We start from the raw sequence: 16,350 nt of genomic DNA on the forward strand, positions 1-16,350 counted from the left end.
TGAGGGAGACTCGGTTACATGCAGACAAGTTTGATAAGGCTGAGGGAGACTCAGTTACATGCAGACAAGTTTGATAAGGCTGAGGGAGACTCAGTTACATGCAGACAAGTTTGATAAGGCTGAGGGAGACTCAGTTACATGCAGACAAGTTTGATAAGGCTGAGGGAGACTCAGTTACATGCAGACAAGTTTGATAAGGCTGAGGGAGACTCAGTTACATGCAGACAAGTTTGATAAGGCTGAGGGAGACTCAGTTACATGCAGACAAGTTTGATAAGGCTGAGGGAGACTCTGTTACATGCAGACAAGTTTGATAAGGATGAAGGAGACTCAGTTACATGCAGACAAGTTTGATAAGGCTGAGGGAGACTCTGTTACATGCAGACAAGTTTGATAAGGATGAAGGAGACTCAGTTACATGCAGACAAGTTTGATAAGGCTGAAGGAGACTCATGAATTCAGTCACAACAGATGAGAGGAATAAGGCTGAAGGAGACTCATGAATTCAGTCACAACAGATGAGAGGAATAAGGCTGAAGGGAGACTCATGAATTCAGTCACAACAGATGAGAGGAATAAGGCTGAAGGAGACTCATGAATTCAGTCACAACAGATGAGAGGAATAAGGCTGAAGGAGACTCATGAATTCAGTCACAACAGATGAGAGGAATAAGGCTGAAGGAGACTCATGAATTCAGTCACAACAGATGAGAGGAATAAGGCTGAAAACCATTAGTCAACTGTCGATTCATAACACTGGAATCGGTTTTATTAGCGATGCAACCTTTTGGATCGGTCTGGGCCCCCGCGGACTGATGCACTAGCGCCTCAAACGATGCTTATCTGTGTGTTGTTATATCCTTAAAGCACACTGGCCATTTTGTCTTTCATTGCTGAAGAATCAATGTATCGATCTTTCTCTTGTTCTGAGTGTTTTTGTTGCAGCTGTGCCATGTGCCAGGAGTAAGTTATACTGTGTTGTTCTCCAGGTTCTGAGAAAACGCATGAGAAACTGTCGTCGTCTGTCCGCAAGAACCAGAACAGCAAGCTGAAGTACGTCATACGAGACGCCCGCTTCTTCATGATCAAGAGCAACAACCACGAGAACGTGTCCCTGGCCAAGGCCAAGGTATCTTATAGGGATGCTGGGAAATTCTGGCCACATATATACCAGTGTTCTACTTCCCCGGAGTCAGATGAACTTGTGGATACCATTTCCATGTCTCTGTGTGCAGTATAAAAGAAGTTAGCGACGTTACCGTATCTATAGACTTTCAGTCGATGCGCTAGCGCTAGTTAGCATTGGCTCGTGAAACGACTACGGCCTTTGTATGTCTCTGTGTGCAGTATAAAAGAAGTTAGCGACGTTACCGTATCTATAGACTTCCAGTCGTTGCGCTAGCACTAGTTAGCATTGGCTCGTGAAACGACTACGGCCTTTGTATGTCTGTGTGCACTATAGAATGCTATAAGTAGAACAGGGGCCTTGGTTGGTTTTCACAGTATCCCTTTAACTCAGAAGCTACGTACCACATGGCACCGTACTCCCTACGTAGTGCGCTGCTTGTGACCGAAGGTATTGCCGTGGTTAAAAGTAGTGCATCCATATAGTGAATACGGTGGTGTCGGGGGAGGTCGGGTGGTGTCATGGGGAGGTCGGGTGGTGTCATGGGGAGGTCGGGTGGTGTCATGGGGAGGTCGGGTGGTGTCATGGGGAGGTCGGGTGGTGTCATGGGGAGGTCGGGTGGTGTCATGGGGAGGTCGGGTGGTGTCATGGGGAGGTCGGGTGGCGTCTGGGGGAGGTCGGGTGGCGTCTGGGGGAGGTCGGGTGGTGTCATGGGGAGGTCGGGTGGTGTCATGGGGAGGTCGGCTGGTGTCATGGGGAGGTCGGGTGGTGTCATGGGGAGGTCGGGTGGTGTCATGGGGAGGTCGGGCGGCGTCTGGGGGGAGGTCGGGCGGCGTCTGGGGGGAGGTCGGGCGGCGTCTGGGGGAGGTCGGGCGGCGTCTGGGGGAGGTCGGGCGGCGTCTGGGGGGAGGTCGGGGGGCGTCGCGGACGTAACCATAGTCTCTTAGGAAGACTGTACAAAACACTGTCAAATCCCTTTTCAACTGCAGAAAATGTACCGAGTAAAAGTTGGCATGAAAATGTTTGACCATGTTGAATACAAGCAAACAGTTGGATGTTGACTTTGTTATTTCCAGGGTGTGTGGTCCACTTTGCCTGTTAATGAGAAGAAGCTGAACGCCGCCTTCCGTTCCGATCGCAGTGTCATCCTGGTCTTCTCCGTCAAGGAGAGTGGCAAGTTCCAAGGTGAAGTTCATATGGTTAATATGTATGTATGTGTTTCATTCATCCAGCTCCAGCAGAAGTGTCGAGGCTCCCCCAGGACTGGAGTTTTCCCCATGTATGTGTTTCATTCATCCAGCTCCAGCAGAAGTGTCGAGGCTCCCCCAGGACTGGAGTTTTCCCCATGTATGTGTTTCATTCATCCAGCTCCAGCAGAAGTGTCGAGGCTCCCCCAGGACTGGAGTTTTCCCCATGTATGTGTTTCATTCATCCAGCTCCAGCAGAAGTGTCGAGGCTCCCCCAGGACTGGAGTTTTCCCCATGTATGTGTTTCATTCTTCCAGCTCCAGCAGAAGTGTCGAGGCTCCCCCAGGACTGGAGTTTTCCCCATGTTGTGTAAATGTTGATGGCCTTTTTGTCTCCAGAAAGCGGCAAGATGGCGAGACAAAGTCTCGTGAACTGAATGTGTCCTCCTGTGTGTGCAGGTTTTGCCAGGCTGTCCTCTGAGTCTCATCATGGAGGGTCTCCCATCCACTGGGTCTTGCCTGCTGGGATGAACGCCAAGATGCTGGGTGGAGTGTTCAAGATCGACTGGATCTGCAGGTCAGGCCTAAACCATGCCCTTTTATAGTGTGGTAGCTAGAATTCAAATTTAACTTCAGACAAATGAATTACAGGACGATTTCCTAGACTGAAAGAACTCTGGATAATCTCCATATAATTTAACCTTTTATTTAACTAGGCAAGTCCGTTAAGAACAAATTCTTATTTGCAATGACGGCCTAGTGGGTTAACTGGTCTAGGAACAGTGGGTTAACTGCCTGTTCAGGGGCAGAACGACAGATTTGTACCTTGTCAGCTCGGGGATTTGAACTTGCAACCTTTCTGTTACTAGTCCAATGCTCTAACCACTAGGCTACCTGCCACCTCTACAATCTAACCACTAGGCTACCCTGCCACCTCTACGCTCTAACCACTAGGCTACCCTGCCACCTCTACGCTCTAATCACTAGGCTACCTGCCGCCTCTACGCTCTAACCACTAGGCTACCCTGTCACCTCTACACTCTAACCACTAGGCTACCTGCCACCTCTACACTCTAACCACTAGGCTACCTGCCGCCTCTACACTCTAACCACTAGGCTACCTGCCACCTCTACACTCTAACCACTAGGCTACCTGCCACCTCTACACTCTAACCACTAGGCTACCTGCCACCTCTACACTCTAACCACTAGGCTACCTGCCACCTCTACACTCTAACCACTAGGCCACCTGCCTCCTCTACACTCTAACCACTAGGCTACCTGCCACCTCTACACTCTAACCACTAGGCTACCTGCCTCCTCTACACTCTAACCACTAGGCTACCTGCCGCCTCCACGCTCTAACCACTAGGCTACCCTGCCTCCTCTACACTCTAACCACTAGGCTACCCTGCCGCCTCTAAAGAGCTTTTAACCGCCCCTTGGTGTTTTGTCATCCCAGACCTGTTTTTAAGACTTCTGCTCTAAACCATTTTTTGTTTTCAGACGGGAGTTGCCGTTCACTAAAACGGCTCACCTCTCAAACTCGTGGAACGAACACAAGCCTGTAAAGATCGGCCGAGACGGACAGGTAAACATTATTGATGAATAATTTATATCAGAGTCGGGGCCCAGTCGCAGTGCTGTGTGCTCCGGACTGCGCATTGGACCCCTGGGCATGGCTTCAAAGCCTCTAATTCACCTCCTATATACACTACATGACCAATAGTATGTGGACACCTGCTCTGTCGAACATCTCATTCCATAATCATGGGCATTAATATGGAGTTGGTCCCCCATTTACTGATATAACAGCCTCCATTTTTCTGGGAAGGCTTTCCACTAGATGTTGGAACATTGCTGATATAACAGCCTCCACTCTTCTGGGAAGGCTTTCCACTAGATGTTGGAACATTGCTGCTATAACAGCCTCCACTCTTCTGGGAAGGCTTTCCACTAGATGTTGGAACATTGCTGATATAACAGCCTCCACTCTTCTGGGAAGTCTTTCCACTAGATGTTGGAACGTTGCTGCTATAACAGCCTCCACTCTTCTGGGAAGGCTTTCCACTAGATGTTGGGACATTGCTGATATAACAGCCTCCACTCTTCTGGGAAGGTTTCCACTAGATGTTGGGACATTGCTGCTATAACAGCCTCCAACTCTTCTGGGAAGGCTTTCCACTAGATGTTGGTACATTGCTGCTATAACAGCCTCCACTCTTCTGGGAAGGCTTTCCACTAGATGTTGGTACATTGCTGATATAACAGCCTCCACTCTTCTGGGAAGGCTTTCCACTAGATGTTGGAACATTGCTGATATAACAGCCTCCAACTCTTCTGGGAAGTTTTTCCACTAGATGTTGGAACATTGCTGCTATAACAGCCTCCACTCTTCTGGGAAGGCTTTCCACTAGATGTTGGAACGTTGCTCCCGAGTGGCTCAGCGGTCTATGGCACCGCATCTCAGTGCAAGAGGCGTCAATACAGTCCCTGGTTCGAATCCAGGCTGTATCACATCCAACCGTGGTTGGGAGTCCCATAGGGCGGCGCACAATTAGCCCATCCGGGTTTGCCGTTATGGTGAATAAGAGTTTGTTCTTAACTAGTTAAATAAAGTTTAAATAAATGTTAAATGAAAACAATTCTGTGGGGTCTCCATTCAGCCACTAGTGAGGTCTGAGACTAGGCCTGGCTCGCAGTCAGTTCAAATTTATCCAAAGGTGTTCGATGGGGTTGAGTTCAGGGCTCTGTGTTAGCCAGTCAAGTCCTTCCACACCGATCTTGACAAACCATTTCTGTATGGATCCCTCTTTGTGCAATGGGGCATTGTCACACTGAAACAGGAAAGGGCCTTCCTCAAACTGTTGCCACAAAGTTGGAAATACAGAATGTCATTGTATGCTGTAGCGTTAAGCTTTCCCTCCACTGGGGCCTAGGCCAAACCACAGCCTCAGACCACTATTCCCCCTCCACCAAACTTTACAGTTGGCATTCGGGCAGTTAGTGTTCTCCTGGCATCCGCCAAACCCAGATTCGTCCATCGGACTGCCAGATGGTGAAGCGTGATTCATCACTCCAGAGAACTCGTTTCCACTGCTCCAGAGTCCAATGGCCGCGATCTTTACACCACTACGGCCAACGCTTGGCATTGCGCATGGTGATCTTAGGCTTGTGTGCGGAAACTCATTTCATGAAGCTCTCGACAAACGGTTCTTGTGCAAAAGTTACTTCCAGAGGCAGTTTGGAACTCAGTGGTGAGTGTTGCAACCGAGGACAGACAATGTTTACGCTCTTCAGCACTCTGCGGTCCCATTCTGTGAGCTTGTGTGGCCTACCACTTCGCCGCTGAGCCGTTGTTGCTCCTAGACGTTTCCACTTGCATTTGAACGGAGCAGTTCTAGCAGGGCCAAAATTTGCCGAACTAACTTGTTGGAAAGATGGCATCCTATGACTGTGCCACGTTAAGTCACTGAGCTCTTCAGTAAGGTCACTGTTTGTCTATGGAGATTGCATGGCAGTGTGCTCGATTTTATACACCTGTCGGCAACGGTTGTGGCTGAAATGGCCGAATCCATTAATTTGAAGTTTAAATATCTGTATCTATCGGTCTCGTCTACTTCACCTCTTTAGACAGTGCCTTTAAAAATGTATTCACAGCCCTTGACTTTTTCCACTTTTTAATGTGTTAAAGCCTGAATTTTTATAAAAGATTAAATTGATATTTTGGGTAACTGACCTACACACAATACCCCATAATGTCTAATTGTTATTTAGAAAATGTATTAAAAATGCAAAGTTGAATAAGTATTCAACCCCTTTTATGATGACGAGCCTAAATAAGTTCAGGAGTAAACATGGACATAATAAGTTGCATGGACTCACTCTGTGTGCCATAATAGTGTTTTAATATGAGTTTTGAATGACTACCCCATCTCTGTACCTCACACACACAATTAGTCTGTAAGGTCCCTTAGTCAAGCAGTGCATTTCAAACGGATTCAACCACAAAGACCAGGTAGATTTTGCAATGCCTTGCAAAGAAGGGCACCTATTGGTAGATTTCTTTTTTTTAAATAATACAAAAAAAGCAGATATTGAATATCCCTTTGTGAATTACACTTTGGATGGTGTATCAATCCACCCAGTCACTGCAAAGATACAGGTGTCCTTCCTAACTCAGTTGCTGGAGAGGAAGGAAATCTCTCAGGGTTTTCGCCATGAGGCCAATGGTGACTTTAAAACAGTTACAGAGTTTTATGGCTGTGATAAGAGACAAAACTGATGCTGTATCAACAACGTTGTAGTTACGCACAATACTAACCTAAATTACAGAGTGAAATTAACCTGTACAGATTAGAAAATATTCCGAAACATGCATCCTGTTTAAGGCACTTAACATCGGATTCTTGCCCGACTCTTTTAATTCTGAGGCTCCGTATCAGTGAGTTCTGTTTCTCGCAGGAATTTGGGACTTCGCTCATTTTCTCATGCCGAAACCAGATTAGATGCAAAACTATTAAAAGACCTTAAAATACAAAAATATAATATTCGCTATGTCACTAAGCAAAAGACAAGCAACTACAATGTCAAAACATTATTTTTTTTGTCATGTTCAGTACCATTTTGCTTGATTTTAAAGACCCGTGACTATGGTGTATTGTCATTAGCTAGCTAACTAACGTTGGCATGCTAGCAATGCAAGTGTTGGCTTGCAATGCTCTAATATAGTCCAATGGAAACCGATGCAACCCTGCTGGCTACGTGGCTAGCTTGATGACCAGTGGTGACCGGGAGGTCCATTTGAGATTTAAGGGATTTAATTTGTGCGATTGTGCAGAAAATACTGTTTGATGGGCTAGCTAGTTGCTAATTATGTTTTATTTTGATCCAAATTATATGGAACCCGACTTAAACAAATGAAAGTTACTTTTTAAATAGGCAAGTCAGTTAATTAAGAACAAATTCTTATTTTCAATGACGGCCTAGGAACAGTGGGTTAACTGCCTGTTCAGGGGCAGAACGACAGATTTGTACCTTGTCAGCTCGGGGGTTTGAACTTGCAACCTTCCAGTTACTAGTCCAACGCTCTAACGACTAGGCTACCCTGCCGCCCCTCTTTCATAGATTTGTTTTTATCCATAAAATGAAGTGGGCAGAGAACAAACTCATTTTCAATTAGATTTTAAATATTATTTTGAAATTATCAGTGAATGTGAAAACGACAAAAGCAATAGGCACCATAAAAGTATTTAAGAAATTTGAAAATGAATCTCGATATGTTACGTACCCTGTCTGTTAGGTGTTATAAACTCTTGTTTGCATGGCAGGACCAGTCAAAGATGGTCGACCGACTCTGGTGTTGTGTCAACATTAAAACGAGGATGGACTGTCCCATGGGACGCAACAACACTGGCACATACACAGATGCAGTTCTCATGCAATTGTCTGTAGTTACTAACAGTCGGTTCACATAGCTATGAGCTAGCATGTTGTAAACTGTAGAGTAGTTAGTTACTGCCCTGACGTCATCTCCATTTATCTTTGAGTTTAAAAAAAAGAAAGCATATGACAGAATAGCTGTCAATACACTGCATATTAGTCCACAATTTCTCTGACATTTGGCTCGTAGTTCTTGCACAATAAATAAATGGAGACAGTGTTCACGGATCTAAAAAAAACAGGCCAAACTCACTTAAGTAAAATGGTAGAAATAGGCCTGTTTTTTTTTGTTGTTGTTGTTGTGTGTGTTATAAAAACTTTGTGGCTGTGGTAACTAGTGATGACTTAGACTTGTCTTGACCCGAGTTACTGCCGTGATGACACACTGCCGTGATGACACACTGCCGTGATGACACACTGCCGTGATGACACACTGCCCTGATGACACACAGCTTCATCAACATCGGTAATGTGTGTTATGTTAATTACCCGACCAAGCAGATACAAGTAGTAGTCATTTTGGATGTAAAGTGCGTTTTCAAAGAGCTTTGTTCTCTCTTTAGAACAAAATGCAATTGACCACTTGGCTGTCTATTGTATCGCCCTGTCACAGGCCCTCCCAGTCAACACCACCTCATAAGACCGCGGTTCCCAAAGTAGGGGTCGCCAAGTGGGGGTCGCCTGTGTCCTTGTGAGACACAGAGTAGGTGAACAGATGATCTCTGCATGTGTGGTTCCCACCGTGAAGCATGGAGGAGGAGGTGTGATGGTGTGGGGGTGCTTTACTGGTGACACTGTCTGTGATTTATTTATAATTCAAGGTACACTTAACCAGCATGGCCACCACAGCATTCTGCAGAGATACACCTTCCCATCTGGTTGTGTGGTTTGCAAAATTAAGCAAATGGGATTGAACTCATGACAAAGTCATGTTTTGACATTGTAGTGGCTGTTGATGTTTTTGGTTTGTTTTTTAGTGAAATTGCAAATATTTATTTTTGTCATTTTAACTCTGATTTAACTACCGGTATGTATCTATTCTAATCTGGTTTCGGCATGAGAAAATTCATCAAGTCCCAAATTCCCACAAGATACTGCAAGATTTTACTCACTCATGGATACAGAGCCTCGGAAATAAAAGGTCTGTTCACAGATTAGGAGCCACTCCCTAAAAAGAAACAGACACTGGGGAGACAAATTCACCTTTCAGCAGGACAATAACCTTAAACACAAGGTCAAATATACACTGGAGTTGGTTACCAAGGCGACATTAAATGTTCCTTGAATGGCCTCGTTAACTGTTTTTGATTTAACTTGATTTTTTTTGGCCTTGAAAATCTATGGCAAGACTTGAAAAATGTGTGTCAAGCACTGATCAGCACTTGGAAGAATTTAAAAAGGATATGCAAATATTGACCAATCCAGGAGTGCAACTCTCTAAGAGATTTACCCAGAAAGACTCACTGCTTATATCACTGCATTTGAACCATTGAACCTAACCATTGAAAGGTAGATTGAAAATGTATTGACTCAGTGGTGTGATACTTTGTATTTAATTTCTAAAAACTTGTTTTCACTTTGTGTGTTTTGTTTATGTGATGTTTTTATTATTTAAACCATTTTGAATTCTGTCTATAACACGACAAAAAGTGGAGTAAGTCAAGGGGTATGAATACTTTCTGAAAGCACCATCTGGCCAATATAGAGAACATCTCCATCCTCCTGAAGTGCTGACCTGTTGTACCCTAGACAACCACTTATTATTATTATTGGACCCTGCTGGTCATTTTATGCACATTTGAACATCTTGGCCATGTTCTGTTATAATCTCCACCCGGCACAGCCAGAAGAGGACTGGCCACCCCACATAGCCTGGTTCCTCTCTAGGTTTCTTCCTAGGTTTTGGCCTTTTTCTAGGGAGTTTTTCCTAGCCACCGTGCTTCTACACCTGCATTGCTTTCTGTTTGGGGTTTTAGGCTGGGTTTCTGTACAGCACTTTGATATCAGCTGATGTACGAAGGGCTTTATAAATTAATTCATTTGATCCCTTGTCTCGCTAACTATTCACTGTCATGCAAATTACCCTAAAGATTTTTTTTTTTTAATTTTACCTTTATTTAACTAGGCAAGATCAGTTAAGAACAAATTCTTATTTTCAATGACGGCCTAGGAACAGTGGGTTAACTGCCTGTTCAGGGGCAGAACGACAGATTTGTACCTTGTCAGCTCGGGATTTGAACTTGCAACCTTCCGGTTACTAGTCCAACGCTCTAACCACTAGGCTACCCTGCCGCCCCATTAATTGGTTAGACTGGCGGCTAACCAATTAACGGTTAACTATTAATCGTTTGGAGTGAATAGTTAAGACTAACTAATTTGAACTTAGATTCACAGAGATTCTATGGGTTGATCTACTAATCTGTCGTCGTCCCCCCTTCCGGCCCTGCAGGAAATGGAGCCAGGGTGTGGGATGCAGCTGTGCGTGACGTTCCCCCAGGACGAGAGCATTAACTTGTTTCAAGTTATTCATAAGATGCGACACAAGAGGAGGATGCCTTCGGAGCCGCGCTCTCGAGGACGCCCGCCGCACAGAGAGCCCACCCGAGGCGACCTGGGAAGGTTAGACATTGTTATTTAGACTGCTAGTGAGCTCTTGGGATGACGGAGCGGTTCTCATGTGATCATCTAACAGTCTTTCCCAGAGTTCTCTGCTCTCATCACATCCCCACGAAGAGGGGTACCTGAAATTCTCTGGGCTACTGCCTAGGACTGTTTACAGCAGCTCTGAGGAGGATAGATCTATCTGTGGCCCAGCGCTAACCACTGTCTCTGTGGCCCAGCGCTAACCACTGTCTCTGTGGCCCAGCGCTAACCACTGTCTCTGTGGCCCAGCGCTAACCACTGTCTCTGCGGCCCAGCGCTAACCACTGTCTCTGCGGCCCAGCGCTAACCACTGTCTCTGTGGCCCAGCGCTAACCACTGTCTCTGTGGCCCAGCGCTAACCACTGTCTCTGTGGCCCAGCGCTAACCACTGTCTCTGTGGCCCAGCGCTAACCACTGTCTCTGCGGCCCAGCGCTAACCACTGTCTCTGCGGCCCAGCGCTAACCACTGTCTCTGCGGCCCAGCGCTAACCACTGTCTCTGCGGCCCAGCGCTAACCACTGTCTCTGCGGCCCAGCGCTAACCACTGTCTCTGCGGCCCAGCGCTAACCACTGTCTCTGCGGCCCAGCGCTAACCACGGTGTCTCTGCGGCCCAGCGCTAACCACGGTGTCTCTGCGGCCCAGCGCTAACCACGGTGTCTCTGCGGCCCAGCGCTAACCACGGTGTCTCTGCGGCCCAGCGCTAACCACGGTGTCTCTGCGGCCCAGCGCTAACCACGGTGTCTCTGCGGCCCAGCGCTAACCACGGTGTCTCTGCGGCCCAGCGCTAACCACGGTGTCTCTGCGGCCCCGCGCTAACCACGGTGTCTCTGCGGCCCCGCGCTAACCACGGTGTCTCTGCGGCCCCGCGCTAACCACGGTGTCTCTGCGGCCCCGCGCTAACCACGGTGTCTCTGCGGCCCCGCGCTAACCACGGTGTCTCTGCGGCCCCGCGCTAACCACAACTATCTGGTTGATTTTTAATTGAACATGGAATATAATAATAATATAATATATGCCATTTAGCTGACGCTTTTATCCAAAGCGACTTACAGTCATGTGTGCATACATTCTACGTATGGGTGGTCCCGGGAATCGAACCCACTACCCTGGCGTTACAAGCGCCATGCTCTACCAACTGAGCCACAGAAGGACCACTGGAAGGTGTGGCGTTTCAGTGCGTACGTTTTTTTTTTTTTATGTTGATGGCTAGTCAGAAGCAGTGACTGTACGGGATAATCAACTCAGGGCTTTATGGACTTACATTATTTTCCAGAGAACGTATAGAGCCCCGAGTCGATTATCCCTTCTATACCATGGCTATATAGAAATGTCTTCCAACATCCACTGAAGTAGCTAGCAAGTTTACTAGATAGTTACAGTAGTTGCCGTGGTAACCAAACACTCGCTAGTTTAGCTAACCAAACCATCAGTACAAGCTTGCTATTACGAAAATCGAATTCAACAATAACAATACTGTTTTCAATTAAACTTTTACTTACAAAAGCTATATATATATATTATTAATTATATTTTATATATAAAAGCTGCTCAAACAAAATATGTAAAAGTGAACTATAGCCATTGAATTCCACCATGCAAATATACTGTGCGTTATAGGGAAATAATGCACACTCTAGAATGCCCTGCAAGCCAATCAGAAAGGAGTATTCAACAATGCCATGATATAAATTGGTTTAATTGTTATATTGATTGCTAGTCAGAAGCAATAACTATACTGGTTTAATGCAGAGAATACAGTTTCTAGCTCGTTATTGGATAACATAGAAATGGACTTTAAAACTGTCACGAGAATTCTCATAATAATCAGGTAGACTCGGCTTATGCAAAAGATTAGTACAGTTTATTCAGAGAACGTTCTAAAGTCCATTATACAAAGACATCCATTTTATAGCTGCCCACAAACAGTAGGTATCCTACACACATACTCCCACACAAACAGTAGGTATCCTACACACATACTTCCACACAAACAGTAGGTATCCTACGCGCACATACTTCCACACAAACAGTAGGTATCCTACGCGCACATACTTCCACACAAACAGTAGGTATCCTACGCGCACATACTTCCACACAAACAGTAGGTATCCTACACGCACATACTTCCACACAAACAGTAGGTGAGTTTTATCCTTCTCCGTAGTTCTCACCACTGTGTATCACTACCCAGCCGACAGTTCCATTCCCCCGAGATTAGGGAAACCTTGAGCAGTACTCCCTGTGCTCTCATAGGTTCCTCAGAGGCCTAGCCAGGTCGGTCCCAACACAGTTTAATTGTTCTCGTTTTTTTTTTCTTCGGCACACACATACAAGTTCAAATCCTAAACTACGCCTTGCTCAGTCTGTTTTTCCACTAATACAGATACATTGTTTAACCTAATTCTGACTAAAACTACACACATCATCAAATTATAATTTCATGATTCTAATCAATTTCATACAATTATAAGGTTTCAGAGTGGAATTATTTAATCATTATCTTTCAACATTTAAATTATTTTATCAAAAACATGGGCCAACTCCCAAAGAGGTAAATAACAGATGCCCCAAACATCTTTTTATTTTTTTATCTCACAAGGATGTACCTTTTTATAAGTTAAGCTACTGTAAACATCATGCTTACGATGCATGGAGCTAACTGGGGAATTAACTGCATGGAACTAACTGGGGAATTAACTGCATGGAACTAACTGGGGAATTAACTGCATGGAACTAACTGGGGAATTAACTGCATGGAACTAACTGGGGAATTGACTGCATGGAACTAACTGGGGAATTGACTGCATGGAACTAACTGGGGAATTGACTGCATGGAACTAACTGGGGAATTGACTGCATGGAACTAACTGGGGAATTGACTGCATGGAACTAACTGGGGAATTGACTGCATGGAACTAACTGGGGAATTGACTGCATGGAACTAACTGGGGAATTAACTGTCTACAAGCAGTAAAATGTCATTGAGAATATAATGGGGGATAGTCTGCTCAGTATAACTGTCTGTACGTGTTTAGTGTTTTTAAACTACGACTATCAAAACATTCAATGAAATCCTCAGTTTTGGACGTGAAAAAAGTTTCCACCCTTTTCTGGAGGTGGATACGACAGGCGATACGACAGGCGATACGACAGGCGATACGACAGGCGATACGACAGGCGATACGTCAGGTGATCGATCAGGCGTCAGGCGATCACGTCAGGCGATCGTCAGGCGATACGACAGGCGATACGACAGGCGATACGACAGGCGATACGACAGGCGATACGACAGGCGATACGACAGGCGACACGACAGGCGACACGACAGGCGATACGACAGGCGATACGACAGGCGATACGACAGGCGATACGACAGGCGATACGACAGGCGATACGACAGGCGACACAGCCTAAATCACCTTATTTCTCAATCTGTTAATTGTGTTATGGAATAATCTGTTCAGATTGCTTCAAATGTTTGTATTAGGATATTAAAGGGCTGTGCTCTCTTATAGGGCTATGAGGATGTTGTGCTCTATCTGTTATAGGGCTACTGGGATGTTGTGCTCTATCTGTTATAGGGCTACTGGGATGTTGTGCTCTATCTGTTATAGGGCTACTGGGATGTTGTGCTGTATCTGTTATAGGGCTACTAGGATGTTGTGCTGTATCTATGATGTTATAGGGCTACTAGGATGTTGTGCTGTATATATGATGTTATAGGGCTACTGGGATGTTGTGCTGTATCTATGATGTTATAGGGCTACTAGGATGTTGTGCTGTATATATGATGTTATAGGGCTACTGGGATGTTGTACTGTATCTATGATGTTATAGGGCTACTGGGATGTTGTACTGTATCTATGATGTTATAGGGCTACTGGGATGTTGTACTGTATCTGATGTTATAGGGCTACTGGGATGTTGTGCTGTATCTATGATGTTATAGGGCTACTGGGATGTTGTGATGTATCTATGATGTTATAGGGCTACTGGGATGTTGTGCTGTATCTATGATGTTATAGGGCTATGAGGATGTTGTGCTGTATCTGTTATAGGGCTACTGGGATGTTGTGCTGTATCTATGATGTTATAGGGCTATGAGGATGTTGTGCTGTATCTGTTATAGGGCTACTGGGATGTTGTGCTGTATCTATGATGTTATAGGGCTACTGGGATGTTGTGCTGTATCTGTTATAGGGCTACTGGGATGTTGTGCTGTATCTGTTATAGGGCTACTGGGATGTTGTGCTGTATCTATGATGTTATAGGGCTACTGGGATGTTGTGCTGTATCTGTTATAGGGCTACTGGGATGTTGTGCTGTATCTATGATGTTATAGGGCTACTGGGATGTTGTGCTCTATCTGTTATAGGGCTACTGGGATGTTGTGCTCTATCTGTTATAGGGCTACTGGGATGTTGTGCTGTATCTATGATGTTATAGGGCTACTAGGATGTTGTGCTGTATCTATGATGTTATAGGGCTACTGGGATGTTGTGCTGTATCTATGATGTTATAGGGCTACTGGGATGTTGTGCTGTATCTGTTATAGGGCTACTGGGATGTTGTGCTCTATCTGTTATAGGGCTACTGGGATGTTGTGCTGTATCTATGATGTTATAGGGCTACTGGGATGTTGTGCTGTATCTATGATGTTATAGGGCTACTAGGATGTTGTATCTATGATGTTATAGGGCTACTAGGATGTTGTGCTGTATCTATGATGTTATAGGGCTACTGGGATGTTGTGCTGTATCTGTTATAGGGCTACTGGGATGTTGTGCTGTATCTATGATGTTATAGGGCTACTAGGATGTTGTGCTGTATCTATGATGTTATAGGGCTACTGGGATGTTGTACTGTATCTATGATGTTATAGGGCTACTGGGATGTTGTGCTGTATCTATGATGTTATAGGGCTACTGGGATGTTGTACTGTATCTATGATGTTATAGGGCTACTGGGATGTTGTACTGTATCTATGATGTTATAGGGCTACTGGGATGTTGTGCTGTATCTATGATGTTATAGGGCTACTGGGATGTTGTACTGTATCTATGATGTTATAGGGCTACTGGGATGTTGTACTGTATCTATGATGTTATAGGGCTACTGGGATGTTGTGCTCTATCTGATGTTATAGGGCTACTGGGATGTTGTGCTCTATCTATGATGTTATAGGGCTACTGGGATGTTGTGCTGTATCTATGATGTTATAGGGCTACTAGGATGTTGTGCTGTATCTATGATGTTATAGGGCTACTGGGATGTTGTGCTGTATCTATGATGTTATAGGGCTACTAGGGTGTTGTGCTGTATCTATGATGTTATAGGGCTACTGGGATGTTGTGCTTTATCTGTGATGTTATAGGGCTACTGGGATGTTGTGCTGTATCTGTTATAGGGCTACTGGGATGTTGTGCTCTCTGTTATAGGGCTACTGGGATGTTGTGCTGTATCTATGATGTTATAGGGCTACTAGGATGTTGTGCTGTATCTATGATGTTATAGGACTACTGGGATGTTGTGCTTTATCTGTGATGTTATAGGGCTACTGGGATGTTGTGCTGTATCTATGATGTTATAGGGCTACTAGGATGTTGTGCTGTATCTATGATGTTATAGGGCTACTGGGATGTTGTGCTGTATCTATGATGTTATAGGGCTACTGGGATGTTGTGCTGTATCTATGATGTTATAGGGCTACTGGGATGTTGTGCTGTATCTGTTATAGGGCTACTGGGATGTTGTGCTGTATCTGTTATAGGGCTACTGGGATGTTGTGCTGTATCTATGATGTTATAGGGCTACTGGGATGTTGTGCTGTATCTGTTATAGGGCTACTGGGATGTTGTGCTGTATCTATGATGTTATAGGGCTACTGGGATGTTGTGCTGTATCTGTTATAGGGCTACTGGGATGTTGTGCTGTATCTTGTGTTTCCTTGTC

The 16,350-nt window shown here is 45.1% G+C and overlaps 1 protein-coding gene and 1 long non-coding RNA gene across 6 annotated transcripts in view; both read left to right on the top strand.

Annotated features, from left to right (window-relative positions):
- The window catches only part of LOC118376690 (YTH domain-containing protein 1-like), a 40,394-nt gene that overhangs the window by 9,055 nt on the left and 14,989 nt on the right, over positions 1–16,350 (top strand). For 2 of the 4 annotated variants that reach the window (XM_052458704.1, XM_052458703.1), the window contains exons 5-9: positions 990–1,129; positions 2,203–2,311; positions 2,772–2,889; positions 3,819–3,903; positions 10,204–10,372. In XM_052458704.1, the coding sequence (XP_052314664.1) occupies positions 990–1,129; positions 2,203–2,311; positions 2,772–2,889; positions 3,819–3,903; positions 10,204–10,372 (621 nt within the window). Of the gene's footprint in view, positions 1–989; positions 1,130–2,202; positions 2,312–2,771; positions 2,890–3,818; positions 3,904–10,203; positions 10,374–16,350 lie in introns of all 4 variants that reach the window. The other 2 variants (XM_052458706.1, XM_052458705.1) reach the window with 1 other exon arrangement.
- LOC127906489 (uncharacterized) lies at positions 10,380–16,348 on the top strand. 2 transcript variants are annotated; one of them, XR_008061608.1, is made up of 3 exons: positions 10,380–12,395; positions 12,432–13,587; positions 13,691–16,348. It is a non-coding gene; the product is annotated as an uncharacterized LOC127906489 (long non-coding RNA). The 2 variants fall into 2 exon arrangements; XR_008061607.1 differs by having other exon boundaries at positions 13,703–16,348.

This window comes from Oncorhynchus keta, chromosome 12, assembly GCF_023373465.1.
Source record: "Oncorhynchus keta strain PuntledgeMale-10-30-2019 chromosome 12, Oket_V2, whole genome shotgun sequence".
In the NCBI taxonomy this organism is placed as follows: Eukaryota; Metazoa; Chordata; class Actinopteri; order Salmoniformes; family Salmonidae; genus Oncorhynchus; species Oncorhynchus keta.